This window comes from Trachurus japonicus, chromosome 19 (assembly GCF_045865225.1).
Source record: "Trachurus japonicus isolate A0001 chromosome 19, Traja_1.0".
Classification (NCBI taxonomy): domain Eukaryota; kingdom Metazoa; phylum Chordata; class Actinopteri; order Carangiformes; family Carangidae; genus Trachurus; species Trachurus japonicus.
Genome location: NC_140925.1, coordinates 3,983,485 through 3,998,484, shown reverse-complemented (window position 1 = coordinate 3,998,484; position 15,000 = coordinate 3,983,485). Strand labels below are relative to the sequence as shown.

Here is a 15,000-nt window from a genome sequence, read left to right as displayed (position 1 = left end):
GCAGTTTTAGTTTAGTTTTTACTTTAGAGGAATTGACTAGTTTTTATTTTTCAGGTTTTAGCAGAAAGCCTCTGTCAGGCCTCTGAAGATGAACTTGCACATTTGTGGGATTTTTCCCTTTTAGTTGCATCCCATAATGTTCCCATCAGTCCTTATTACGTTAAATGGATAGTTCACCCAAAATTCAAATTTCACTCATTATCTACTCACCCTCATGTCGACTAAGGGCTGGGAGAAGTTTCAGAGTCCTCTGTCGCTTCTCTGAGTTACAGCCGGGCTCCGTGCAGCACTACATGTCCATATGACGGTTGCAAACGGAGCTCACTTTTCTTCGTAACAAAAAGGCACATCAAAAAACATAGAAATAACTCCATAGTGCTCGTATGTAATGTCCCTCTTGTATTGTATTGTGTCAGTGCAAATCGCGCAAGATTTGGACGGACCAGGAAGAGCAGTGCTGGGAGCTTCCGCTACAAACAAGCTTAAAATATAGACTTATTTAATTTTTTTCGGAACAATTTCTCATGTTGGGGCCTCAATACAAGAGGGACATTACAGACGAGCACTATGGAGGTATTTGGATGTTTTTTGGTGTGTCTTTTTGGACAAAGAAAAGTGAGCTCCGTTCGCTACCGTCATATGGACATGCAGTGCTGCACGCAGCCCCGCTGTAACTCAGAGAAGCCACGGAGGACTCTGAAACTTCTCCCAGCCCTTAGTCTACATGAGGGTGAGTAGATAATGAGTGAAATTTGAATTTTGGGTGAACTATCCCATTAACATTCACTCTTATCTACAGTACCTGTCTTTCGTACTCCAAGTCGTCCCATATTGAGCTTTAGACATCTCTAAGAAAACTACAACTAAGCTGATGTTATCTTCCTCTACTTTAGTTTCAGTTAGTTTTACATTGTTCATTGTAGTTTTTATGTAGTTCTCTTTTTTGGAAAAAAAATTTCATTTTCAACATTTTTTGTTATTTTTTCACTGCTAGTTTTAGTTTCAGTCTTAGTTTTAGTGAACTATAATAACCCTGATCTGAACTCAAGAGAAACAAGAGGAAGGAACAAAAAGAAGTAGAAGAATGATCTGAAATGTAACGTGAGGTCAAAGTCATTACAGTTGCAACTCGGAGCTCATGAATAACTCATGTGGACCTTGTGCCTGCAGGAGGAGCAGGTCCGCTCCCATGAAGCTCGGTTCAGAACCATCTCCACCGAACTGGCCGAGCTGCGCTCCTACCCTCCTGACCGCAAGGTCAAAGGTCGCGAGCTGGAGGAATACCGCCAGCGAGACGAGTACCTGGAGTTCGAGGTGAGACTGACTGAATGCTTTATTTATTTTAAAGGGTCTGGCCTCTTCTCCTCCATGTGCATTAGCCGGTGAGAAATCAATGTAGCGGTGGATTGAACAGAGTTGTTTTAGAGGGAAACACAGAGACTGCTTGATGAAAAACTGTCCCTGAAGGCAACGTGCATCAGCGGTTTTGCATGAATTTCCCTCTAAAACAACTCTGTCTGGTAACGTTCTGTTATTATCTCATAGCGTGGTGAATGTGCAGGTCACAACTTGTCCACCAGAGCGTTGTGGAGTTGTTGGATTGTGTATTTGATGAGTTTGATGAGGGAAACCAAGAAATCCCATGAGCCTCCGTAGCGTAGCTCTGAGCAGCTCACGGCTCTGCTCCACCGTTCTAAAAACAGCTTGCACCGACACTTAAAGGTAACAAACCTACTGCTATGACTATAGGGATTATGGCAATGGGCCAATTTGCCAAAATGTTGAACTATCCCTTTAACAACCCATCAGATTGCCGGATTTCACCTTTCCGTTTTGTAATTTCTTATTTTGTTACTTTTCGTTGTCGGCCCATATGACCTTCAGTAATCCACTTAGTACTATATCACTTTGAATATCAAGTGTAAATCGACCCCAGGCTGCACTTTAGCTTCATTTCAGATTAAAGGTTGGGTCTGGAGCAAGGGGGCAGTTGTCGTTCTGAGAAGTGAAGCTCACTTCCGCGTTCAAAAAGCTGCAATCCCCTCGGCTGTCGCTGGGGGCTGGCTCCAGAAGGGAGCAACTCCAATTGAGCCCCATGTTAAAATAGCCGATTTTACAGCTTTAAAAAACATATTTACAGCCTGGTACATTTCATTTTTTTGGTCTCAACCGATAGTTTCTACCCCCGCACACACTCTGAGGGGGGTGAATTTTTTTTAAACTCTACCGTTTTACTGTTATTAGGTTTAAAGTTCTGGCCAATTAGGGCGCAGAACCGTTGAGTGACAGGTCCGGAGACCGCTGCTACGAGGCCAGTGGGCGGGCTCTCGGCCGGCCAACGGCCGCACCGCTCCAAATATGGCAAGTAGAATCAAACATGGCGCGGCTCAAACCCCCGTAGTAGCGGCACAAAACAGACTCCCCCAAACCAATGGGTGACGTCACGGACGCTACGTCCATTCTTTTTACAGTCTATGGTCTGGAGTTTTGTGCCCAAAAATAAACCTTAGACTTGTACAAATGAAATCTGTCTCATCACCTATGGGCTTCTAGTCCTGTGTGGTGGGGGCTGTGTCTGCAGCGCCCCCTCCTGTATTTTGGTCTTTTGCTTTGTTTTGTTCAGGTTTTGTTATACAAGGGGACGTTTCTGGGTGGAGAGCGAGAGAGTCGGTGTTTTCTCTCCAGCCAATGACGGAGCTCAGGTGAAGCTACGTGCAGCAGAGTAGGAGGCTCAGGGCTGCTAGCTGCACTAGCTGTCTCTGATGCTAACGAGTGCTAGCACGTCTCTCTCTCTCTCTCTCAGCAGCAGCAGTCAGGACTGCAAGAAAAAGAAATACAGTCTGAGTGAAGCGCTGGAGCCGCGGACCGATTCCTGACCGTCACCGACACTGGTAACAAGTATTAGGGCCGTTGTAGTGAGCTAGCTCGATGCTAACTTCGGCTAGCGGTAGCGGTTAGCATCCGCCGCTAACACCGTCTTCCCATCGCACCACAGCGGCATAAAAACATAACATGGAGGCTCCCGGTGTCGGCGAATGGTCGGCTATCAGCCCACGGCTCCAGCGCTTCACTCGGACTGTATTTCCTTTCCTTTGCGGTCCTGACAACTGCTGCTGTCAGGGGCAGGAGGCTACACAACTTAGCCCAAGAGGAGGGGCTGAGTTTCAATGTTTTGTTTACAAACTGCAACGAACAAAACTCCAGACCCTACCTTTTTTTTTTTAACAATTTTTATTTATTTGTTTTAGTTATCAATGTTAACAGTACATTGCAATACAATCCCCTCTGGAACATACAAACATAAAATACAATCATCAAGAACAGAGCCTGTATACAATTATATAAAATCAAGTTTCTCCTTATATAATAACCATTTCCCCCATCTTTTAGCAAATAAGTGTTCTTTCACTTTCAACTTGTAGCTATGTGAGATGTTCCATCGCTAGTATATCGTCTATAATTGACATCCATTGTTTGTTACAAGGGGGGTCAGTCTTGAGCCAGTTTTTAGTAATGGCTCTTCCCAGCCACCAAGAGAATCTTAATCAGATATTGCAGACCCTACCTTTAAAAACAGTTTTCATAGAGTCTTGAGTCTGCAGCTCTGATCTCTTTCTCATTTTCTTCTTCTTTCTTTAGAAAACGCGCTACGGGACCTACGTCATGCTGCTGCGCGCCAAGATCCGCAGCGGCGAGGAGGACCTGTCGGTGTTCGAGTCCCAGCTGCTGGAGGACAACGGGCTGCAGCGCGCCCACTCCAGCCCCACGCTGCAGGACAGCAGCGTGGCCAGCGCCGCCAGCAGCAGCGCCCGCGACGCCGCCAACAGCAGCCGGGCCAGCGGCTGCAGCAGCAAGGCGGCGGCGGCGGCGGCGAATGCGGCGGCGGCGGCGAACGCGGCGGCGTCACAACCGCCCCGGCAGCAGGAAGGCCAGAGACACAGCTACCGCCAGGCCGTCAAGAAGTGAGGCGGCGGCGGTGGCGGCGGCCGGGAGCGGCGCGGCGTTGCGTAGCGTTTCGTTGCTCTGCCAGCAGCGTCGCTCGCCGTCTCGCCGTCTCCCAGCAACAGGTTTTTATTGAGATCCAGGAGCTCTGCTTGACGACGGGGGGCGGGGGAAACGGGGGAAACCGGCCCTCCCCTCCCTTCCCACCGCTACAACTGACGACCACGACGCCCCCCCCACACACCCACACGCCGGCGCCGTGACAACACCACAACCGTCTTCTCATCCGGCGCTGATGCTGATGCTGATGCTGCTGATGCATCCTGGGAGCAGCAGCGGTCTGGGTCTGGGTCTGCAGAGCCCGGGGCGCCGGCGGCAGACTGACTGACTGGACCGGACCGCAGCGGCGTTGAGACACGGAGAGACAAACTAAACTAACGCATCTAACGGAGCGCGGAGGAGGAGAGGAGGAAGAGGAGGAGGAGGGGGGGCAGAGACATCCAGCATCCGTTCCTTTTCTCTCCTTTTACTTTCTCTCTTTCTTCTCTTTATTCTTCTCTCTCTCCGTTCTGGGACCAAACTTGTTTACACATTTTAAATAATTATTATTATAAACATCACATTTTAGACGACTGACGATCTGATCTGATCTGATCTGATTTGACTCTGCAGCCGTTTGATGTTGTCAGCAGCATCGTCGTCGTCGTCGTCGCTGTTGCCTCGGTAACAGTCGCTGGAGCGTTTTTTGTTTTGTTTTGTAACATTCCAGCTCCTCTGTTCTCTCTCGCCACATCTTCTCCACGGTGCGTTCACATTCCACGACGGGAGCGGGACGTTTCGGCTCTAAGCTCCTGTGTCGGATACAGAGACAGAGACAGAGACAGGGATGAGATGATGAGTGCACAACACAACACGTGATGATGATGAGGAAGAAGCGACATGATGATGATGAAGTGGCGACGTAACTGCATCTCATCAGATTGAGTCTTTTTATCTGTTTTTGTTTTGTTTCTCTCTCTCTCTCTCCAGTTGTTTTCTGCTTCTGTCCCGTGACGTTGATTCTCTTCTTTCTTCTTTCTTCTTTCTTCTTGGCCGAATGTCGTCGTCGTTTCTTCTCTCCAGTGATCCGCATGCCTGCATCCAGCAGCTTCTTTTAGGCCTCTTCTGTTCTGTTCTGTTTTATTTTGTTTTGTTTTGTTTAGTTTGAAGGAGGCAGCAGTGAAGCGGCGTGTCCGTCCTCCTCCTCCTCCTCCTCCTCCCCCTCTTCCTCCAACACGTGTCTGTATTTACAGCCTCGCTCATTTCTATATAAACCCAGTTTTAACACTCACCGGGCAGACCCTGAATGTTCATGTTTTTCAATATTTTTACAGTATTTTACAGTCGTTTGTTGATGTTGAACCTACTCCTCCTGTGTATGACGTCAAGTGTATGAAGAAATATGATATTGACAATGTAAAAGGAAAAAAAAAAAAGAAGAAATGTAACCCATACTGTTTGTAAAACATCCAGGATATGTTTTGTGTGTATATATATACATACTATATATATATATAAAAATGCAACATCTGCTTATATTGTAGGATATATGACAGTATATTTACAATATATAGGCTACAAAGCACTGTAGGTAGGCTACACACACACACACACACACACACACACACACACAGTCCCAAAAGAGCTACACGATAATCACATTTTTGTTTTGGTTTATTTTCTTTTTTTTATATGGTGGAAGATAATTCAGCACAATATGAGTATTATAGTGAAGCCTAATGTACCGATCAAAGATTAGTAAGTGGTCAAAGGTGTTTGTGAGCTGCAGCATGAGTTTAATGGGATCAGGGTTGTTGCTGTTGTTGTTGTTGTGCATGAAAAAGGTGAAAGTACGTTTTAAAAAAAGAAAAAGAAAGAGCAGAAAGATGGAAGAACAGGTGTGAGAACAAACATGCAGCGTTAGAGGAGGACGGATGGTTTTTTCGGTAGCCATATTTGATTACACCTCATAGCATTATAGTGATATATCGACCTATAGCCATTTTCTACTCAGGCTTGTTATTATTATTATGATGATGATGATGATGATGGGATGGGACAAACCTTTGAGCAGCTGCAGCGTCAGCGTCCGACCAGCAGGGGGAGCTGTTCAGAGTTCACCTCAGCCATAACCACACTGCTGCACCTGCAGTTAATATGCATGACATCACCACTCACCTGAGGAAGGAGGGCTAAACGAGTGACCGGACCTGTTTGTATGTGTATGGATGTCAGAGAGTGTGTGTGCATGTGTGTGTGTGTGTGTGTGTGTGTGTGTGTGTGTGTGTGTGTGTGTGTCAGAGATGGATGGAAGGGACATTCAGGCGTAATCAGAGCTCAGTGTTTTGCCTCTGCTCAAAAAACAAGTATTTTGATGATCGATTTGACGTTTGAGTCGTTTTTAAAGCAAAAAGAAAGAAAGAAAAAAGCCAAATATTCCCCAGTTTTTGCTCCTTGTTTATGAGGATTTACTTCTGTGATGTGAAGGTCTTTGCATTGTCGAGCTGCAACCTGTGATTATTTCACTTATTGATAATCTGTTACTTTCTTAATTAGTTATTGTGTCATGAAATAGTGAAAGATTCAGTTTATTTATTGAAAAAAAAAACAAGAAACAATACTGCAAAATTGCTTTGTTTGTTTGTTTCCACCTTAAAAGAAAACCCAAATGATCAATTACCATATTTGAATATTTGCCAATTCATGTTTCCTGTGGATAAAAAAAACCAATCAATAATGAAAATAATCAATATTGTGGCTCTGCTGCAGTTTTTTATTTATTTCCCTCCATCTCATCCTCTGCTTCTTCTCCTGTTTGAACTTTTCCTTCAGCTCCGTTTTCTTTTCTCAGTCTGGTGGTTTCAACAACAAAAAAAAGAAAAGAAAGAAAAAAGAAGTTATAATGTTCATATTTGTTGCTATGACGACTGTGATCCTGCAATTTGTGTCATTAGAGCCGTGGGTTGTTTTTTTTTGTAATTGATGGTGGTTTTATTTTTCTATTTGGTGGACAATGATTTAGAAAAAACTCCAGAAAACTTTTAATTTTTTTTTTTTTTTCACAGAGAAACAGCAAAAAACAACAAAACAAACTTCAACATCAGGCAGCGTCAGTTTAGCACAAGTTTAGCACAAACACATTTTCTGCTGTTTCCACTCGTTTTGCCCAGATTCCTTTTAAAACGTCTTATTGATTGATTATTGATTATTATCTCACCTATACTATTCTGACAGTCGATTAATCCTCACTGTCGTTTCTATATCGAAACCAATCGATTTAATGATGTCACGACAACTTCCGAGGTTAGAAAATTCTTCTATTTTTAAAAGAGTGAAGTGAAAAACTTAAGAGTCTGAAACTTCAACCTGTGCTACAGTAAATCCGTCTTTTAAAATCTGTCTGTTCAAACTGAGCTGGTCGACTTTAATGTTTCCAGGCCTTAAAAATCGTATTTGTTCGACCAAATGAAGAAAATAAAAAAATATATGAGGCAAAAAAAAGAAAGAAAGGAAGAAAGAAAGAAAGAAGAGCTTAAACTTGTACCATTGTTGTGCCTCTGTAACTTTGGGCTATTGTGACTATTATAGGTTGTAAAACGAAGCGTTGCCTTTGAGAGGAGACCAGGGTCGTGATGCCGTGATGATGATGATGATGTGAAGTTATTTTATTTTATTTGGCGGCTGATCGGGAAAAAAAAAAATGTATTGGGGTGGGGAAATGTTTTTATTTTATTTTATTTGATAAAATAGAGAGATGATGAAGACGACGGCTGCTGCTGCTGCTGCTGCACTGAAATAAGAAAGAAATCCACTGCAACTATATCGTGCAATAACTCCATCCTGCTGTGCCACACTCACTCACTCACTCATTCACTCACTCACTCACTGTGGGTGGATGAAGTGGTGTAAAATATTAAAAGGAAGACGTTTCTTCAGAGCTTCCACCTTGGTGACGTCCCCTCCTCCCTCTTCCTCCCCCCTTCCTCCCTCCTTCCCTGTGTTGTCACCACCACACTCACTTATACATCAAAGAGCAGCTGCAGGATCTCCATGGCACTGGTTAGCATGGAGACGGCGGCCCAGTTTCCCCTGGCGACGGCTCTGTGATGAGAGTCAAATCCCCCCCCTCTCCATCGTACAAACCTACACCACCAACCACCACCACCACCACGATGATGATGATGATGATGATGATGCTGAACGTGCACCTGCACCGTCTCCATCATCACAGCCTCGTCTCTGAATGTGACGTGTAAATAAAGCATGAGATATTATGGCCTGCTCTCATTTATATTATGGTTAGAGTATTAAACGAAGGGTTAATATATAAGGTAGGTCAGTGTTTTTATTTTTTATTTTTTTTTTTCCTGTCCTTGAGCTCATGGCCATGTTTTTTTTATTATTTTATTTTTCTCAATGTGAATGAAGGAAATGGCTGTATTTAATGCTGTTGTATGCTGTTTGCTGTGTTTTAGAGGCTCATACAGATCTTTTTACATGTGAAGGTCTCATCTCAGTGTTTTTTAGACTGGTGCAGGTAAGGCGATGTTCATTTGATGCTATACATACAGTGAGCTACATGTGTCACTGCCTTGTTATAACTCACCAAGGAACTGTTGTTTGTGAGCTTCTCACTTTGGGAGGCGTAGAAGATAAAAATAAAAGTGTTTTGAAAGGTTTGATGTGTCTGTGTGGATTGTAGCTGGCATTTAATCAGGTGCATGCTTCTACTTCATCACGTTTCCAAAGAATATACCATTAAAATGACTTTTAAAGTCTGTAATAAAGATTTAAATGTACAAATTTCAGAGACTTCACTGACAGGAGTAATCTGGCTGCATAATGAATATTTTACTTTAGATACCATGAGCACATTAACAATGGCACTGATCAATATACTTTAACTCAAGTCAAATCATAAACAACATATACTATACTCACATTTAAGCATTTGATTTTTATAGATTCACTCTAAAGAGAGCCCTTCAAGAGATATTTGGCAGAATTAACCAATTAAACAATAATACATTTTAGTTTAACTTCATTCGAGTTTACTGAGAATAGTTGGTTCATCTTCATCAAATACTATAATTAACTTAACATCTATAAGTTTAGGGCTGCTGATTGGGATTATTTTACTATTGTCTGTCACTTAAAAAATAAATAAAATGATAAATCAGTTGATTAATCAATCAGTAGATGAACAAACAACATAGCCTATATCTGCAAGTATTCTCATTCATGAAGATTTAGGGTTTCAGTCTGCCCCTAAATGGAGGCATTTTGCCCCTAAAATTTGAGATTGCAAGTAAAATTTTCATCCACAGTACTTGCACATATGCAACCAATAAATTTGCCTCTTGCCTCTCTTGGGGCAACTCAAAGTACCTGGAATCTGTCAATACAGGTGTCCAATGGCCAATGTGTCTCATGGATGAAAAGGAAATGTGAATATTTGCTTCACAAGTCAATTTCTCCTTAAGCTCCTTAATGGCTATCTCAATATTGTAGAGCTAATAATCAATATGTTATGTTTTAGATGTATCATAGTGTCAGAAAATAATGAAAAAATGTCTTATATATATATATGACAGATATTTGCTGGATAATTATTTATCAAAATAGCTGCCAATTAATCTCTTAAATAGCCTATCTTCTGGATCAGGATGTATTATAGATCCATGGGATCAACCTACGAACTGTTTTCATTATTTTTGTTCATAGTGACGTCACAAAAGTCCATCAACTATATTTATATAGATATGGATGATTTTTTTAAATTATTATTTTTATTTTATTTTATATATCTTATCGTATTTTTCATCCTTGTTGTACCAATCTCTGACTTATTTTTATTTATTTATTCATCTAGTATTATTATTTTATTATTTTCAAGCTATATTTTATAAATGACTGTATTATTGTACTGTCCCTTTGTACTTTTTGATGTGCAGCTGTTACATAGGAATGTATACCTTGTCAGTTTTGTAAAATTTGTTCAATAAAAAAAAAAAAATACTTGAAAAAAAAATAGATATAGCTAGATAATAGATAGATATCGATCATATCTGGTTTGAATCGCAATGTATCTAAATCACTAGTCAAACCTTTAGTTTAATCAAAATAAATAAATAAATAAAGTAAATAGAGTATCTTTGGTTTAATTTAGTTGTTTTGATAAACACTTGTAGCGTCCTTGAACACACCACCACCACCACAGCTTGTGACGCGTTGTGTTCTCGAACGCACCGCGGCGCGTTCGTTTCGAAGAAGCACAGCCGGGGTTTCTGGTGACGTCACGGAGGAAAGTACACACACATTTATACACAACACACACACACACACACCGTCGCAGGCTGCACTGACCTGAAAACAACATAACGACACACACACACACACACACACTTCTCTACCGACAGCGGCTCATGACACCGTCGCACAGTCCGGTAAGTTTCCCTGGGACTCGGTCCACCAGCGGCGGTGGCGGCCTGAGGCGGAAGCAGCGGCCGGGAAACAGCGCTCTGTCCCCGGCCGCCGCAGCCAGAGAGCGTCGCTGCGGGGCTGCGGCTATTTCCTGTAGCAGCAGCTCGGCAGTTAGCCAAAGCCAAAAAGGAGCTACTAATATTTAGAAAACACTTTGCGTTTTTGTGTTTGTGTCGCCGTAACGTGACACTTTTATTACGATTTAACGTGTTATTTGCCACAATTAACTTTATGTTTTTGACCAATCGGTTGAGATTATTATGGTTTTGACAGCGTTGTTGTGCTAACATCGAAAGTAAACTGAGATTAGCCATTAGCAGCAGCTCCAGGATGTAGCCGCGTCCCTGTGAGCTTGACAGGTTTATTTAGGTGGACGCAATTTAAGGAAGCGCATCAGATTTATCAATATAAACACAATAAATCAGATATCTGATCAGTTTCTTTGTTTCTGTCATGTAAACGTTATTATTTCTACGTTGTGTCCCAGATTGCGTTCAACTAAATCTGCATATTAGTGATCTGTTTATGATTTGATCATTGTTATTTTTGGATTAATCGATTCTTGTGTCTGTTGCAATGTAAGTTACCCCAGACCAATACTATATCCAATGTCTTGTCTAAGATCCATAGATAATCAATACATTGTCAAGAATGACGAGGTAAAACATCAAAAACTCATAAAAATAGCAAATATATTCAGTTTTTTGCATGAAATGTAGTTTAAACCACAATATAAATCGATTATTCATAATAATAATATAAACAGGTGATTCATTATCAGCTTTGAGATGCTAAAAACAGCAAATATATTCAGTTTATTGCAGTAAATGTAGCATAAATCACAATATAAATAGATTATTCATAATAATAATAATAATAAAAGCAGGTCATTCATTATCAGATTTGAGATGCGAAAAACAGCAAATATATTAAGATGCTGCAGTAAATTAAGCATAAATCACAAAATAAATGGAGTAGGTATTCATAATAATAATAGTAATAATAAAAGCAGATGTTTCATTATGTAACTGAGTATTTTCTGGTTGCAGGTCCAGTAGCAACGATGGAGAAACCTCCCTTCAGACAGAACCAGAACTGTGGAGACTGGGAGCTGAAAGAGAGGCTGGGGATGGGCGGCTTCGCCCACGTTTACCTCTACCAGCACCATGTGAGTGTCCCCAACTACTAAAACCATCTGACACTGCACAGTGCGCGCACACACACACACACACACACACACACACACACACACACACACACACACACACACACACACACACACCTGACACCCAGGAAGTAACCAGCACAATGTCTGCATTACAACAACATACCTGCAGTGTTTTGTTTTTTACCACAAGGAGAAACACACCTGTGTGCAAATGTCTGGATGATTTCTGCTGCGATATGAGCCTTAAATGTCAATGTACTGTTACTGTTTAAATAATATTACTGAATAATTCACAATGTTGATTTCAGGGAACACACAAATGGGTTGTTTGCCAAGTCGGGGCTGAGTTGGGGGAATTGGAGGCACTGTTGGTTAAACACATAGCAAAAAGTTGAGTTTTACCTGCAGAAATTATTTGTATCAGTCACACAGGACGACAGTGACAGAAGAAATTTTAATTTCAAACAGCAGATTGCAAAGACTATGCTTAAACAAAAGTGTATTTCTGTGGTGGGTGTTAAAATATGGAATTTTATAAACAGTCGAGGAAAAAAGCTTTGCAAATGTATTTCAATTTAAGAGGATGTATAAACAAAAAGTAGGAAAAAAACATGTCATAAAAAATACTAGTTATGGATTTTGATTTGTATAATGTTTAGCTGTGAACCGATTCATTATTATGGCATTTCATCTGATGCAGGCGTTTTTTTGTTATCAGAAAGGAGTAGGTGTTATTAGTTCTCTTCACCCCGCTCCTTTCCAATCCCAGGATTGGAATGAACACATAAAATGAAAATGAAAATGAAATGATGAACTTAGATAATAGAGAAATGGTCAAACACATGTGCATAAATCTGAGTCTGTGCAGCGACTCTTCTATCAGCTGATGTTGTGTTTGGTGGGCGGAGCGGAGCTGCAGGAAACGCTGCTCTAATGGAGGGAGGATTAATTCCTGTCGCTATCAGCAAATTCTGGAGGGAACCGTCACAACACGACACTGATCCAGAGCAAACCTCCAAAAGCCAGCATGAACCAGTTCAGAGGGTTAGACAGAGACGGGGACGGGGGGTTCGAACCTTTACACATGCACATTTTCAATATTTTAAGTTCAGTAAATAAAAAAGTAACTTATTTTAATTTCTGTTACTGTTCTGCAAAAACTACACACAAACTGCTGGTTTTGATTTACAATGTCATGTCTTTATGTGCTGATGAACTCTCTGTTGTTTGGGGGGGGTTTTCTGAACATTCATTTTTATTTCAGTTATGTATGGATATTACATTATTTTTTACACCAGCTTTAGAAACTGAAATCACATTTGAGGGGAGGGAGGAGTGGCCACTGATAAAAACTATTATTACTGTATACTAATCAATCATAGGCTAATGCTATGGAGCATGAATCTTATTCTAAGGGCAGTGTGATGTGTGTCTTCACATATTCAAGAAAAGGTCCCCAAGTTTTATTGTAATTACTTGTTTAATGTTTCAGGGAGTGTCTTTATATTTTCAAGTTTAAGAAAAGAAAGTACATATTTGACCCAATGTGTAAATGTTGGAGGTTTGCTCCTGTGAGGAAAGCAATTCTATTTGATTGTGCTCTAGTTGGACCTAAGTGAACAGGTGTAACCTCAAATAACCCAATGAAGGAGCATTGTGCCAAAGATCAATCAATAAATCAATCAGTTTTCATTTGTAAAGCGCATTTCATGCACAAGGCAAACTCAATGTGCTTTACAATAGTTAAAACAATTATAATACAATGCAATAATAGTGCAAACAACAAAGAAGTGCAGAGCTTTTAAAATTTAAAACACGACAAAACAAAAGATGGACGACCATGATGAACTTTGTTTTGTAGGAAACGAATGAGAAGCTGGCGGTGAAGATGTGTCGTCTGGAGCTCACGGCCCGGAACAAAGACAGATGGAGCAGAGAAATCCAGATCATGAAAAAGTTTGTAACTTTATTTTACATCACTCTGACGTTGATGATTAAACACACGACTCTGGTTAAAACCTCTCTCTCTTTCCTCTCTCAGATTAAACCACATAAACGTTGTGACGGCTCGGGACGTCCCGGAGGAGATGAAGCACATCGCCTTGAACGATCTTCCGCTGCTCGCCATGGAGTACTGCTCCAGAGGAGACCTGAGGAAGGTGAGTACGCACACACACACACACACACACACACACACACACACACACACACACACACACACACACACAGCTGAACGTCCTTGTGTTTGTTCTCGTCGGTCAACAGACCATAAACGTGTCACCATGTGGACCGAGCGTTTGATGACAAACACAGTAGTCGTGGTTTTTCTGACCAAATCTACATAAACACATCTTAAAGGGATAGTTCAACATTTTGGCAAATTGGCCCATTGCCGTAATCCCTATAGTCATAGCAGTAGGTTCGTTACCTTTAATTGTCGGTGCAAGCTGTTTTTAGAACGGTGGAGCAGAGCCGCGAGCTGCTCAGAGCTACGCTACGGAGGCTCATGGGATTTCTTGGTTTTTCCCTCATCAAACTCATCAAATACACAATCCAACAACTCCACAACGCTCTGGTGGACAAGTTGTGACCTGCACATTCACCACGCTATGAGATAATAACACAACGTTACCAGACAGAGTTGTTTCAGAGGGAAATACAGAGACTGCTTGATGAAAAACTGTCCCTGAAGGCAACGTGCATCAGCGGTTTTGCATGAATTTCCCTCTAAAACAACTCTGTCTGGTAACGTTGTGTTATTATCTCATAGCGTGGTGAATGTGCAGGTCACAACTTGTCCTCCAGAGCGTTGTGGAGTTGTTGGATTGTGTATTTGATGAGTTTGATGAGGGAAACCAAGAAATCCCATGAGCCTCCGTAGCGTAGCTCTGAGCAGCTCACGGCTCTGCTCCGCCGTTCTAAAAACAGCTTGCACCGACAATTAAAGGTAACAAACCTACTGCTAAATGACTATAGGGATTATGGCAATGGGCCAATTTGCCAAAATGTTGAACTATCCTTTTAAAGAAACAGAACATTTCTAGGTCATTATAATTGTTTTAGATGCTATAGTTTATAATAATCCATGATATAGAAGATCCTTTGTACCTGCAGCCATCAGGCTTTTTAATTCTTCTGCAAATACATTTCTCTTTAGGGTTTAATAAAGTGTTGTGTTGTGTTGTGTTGTGTTGTGTTGTGTTGTGTTGTGTTGTGTTGTGTTGTGTTGTGTTGTGTTGTGTTGTGTTGTGTTGTGTTGTGTTGTGTTGTGTAGATCAGCAGCTGCAGGCGAGACTGAGTTGTGTTTGTTTTCCAGATGCTGAGTAAACCAGAGAACTGCTGCGGTCTGAAGGAGAGCGAGGTGCTGT

The 15,000-nt window shown here is 41.5% G+C and overlaps 2 protein-coding genes across 2 annotated transcripts in view; both read left to right on the top strand.

Moving 5' to 3' along the window:
- The window catches only part of LOC146967170 (uncharacterized), a 95,166-nt gene extending 86,507 nt beyond the window's left edge, over nt 1-8,659 (top strand). The window contains exons 17-18 of the mRNA XM_085760893.1: nt 1,171-1,314; nt 3,640-8,659. Coding sequence (XP_085617019.1) covers nt 1,171-1,314; nt 3,640-3,966 — 471 coding nt within the window. The 3' untranslated portion in view covers nt 3,967-8,659. The remainder of the gene's footprint in view (nt 1-1,170; nt 1,315-3,639) is intronic.
- A 1,619-nt stretch (nt 8,660-10,278) lies between these two features.
- The window catches only part of chuk (component of inhibitor of nuclear factor kappa B kinase complex), a 19,024-nt gene continuing 14,302 nt past the window's right edge, over nt 10,279-15,000 (top strand). The window contains exons 1-5 of the mRNA XM_085761155.1: nt 10,279-10,427; nt 11,514-11,632; nt 13,494-13,588; nt 13,674-13,791; nt 14,949-15,000. The exon at nt 14,949-15,000 is cut by the window's right edge and continues 18 nt beyond it. Of these exons, the coding sequence (XP_085617281.1) occupies nt 11,528-11,632; nt 13,494-13,588; nt 13,674-13,791; nt 14,949-15,000 (370 nt within the window). The 5' untranslated portion in view covers nt 10,279-10,427; nt 11,514-11,527. The remainder of the gene's footprint in view (nt 10,428-11,513; nt 11,633-13,493; nt 13,589-13,673; nt 13,792-14,948) is intronic.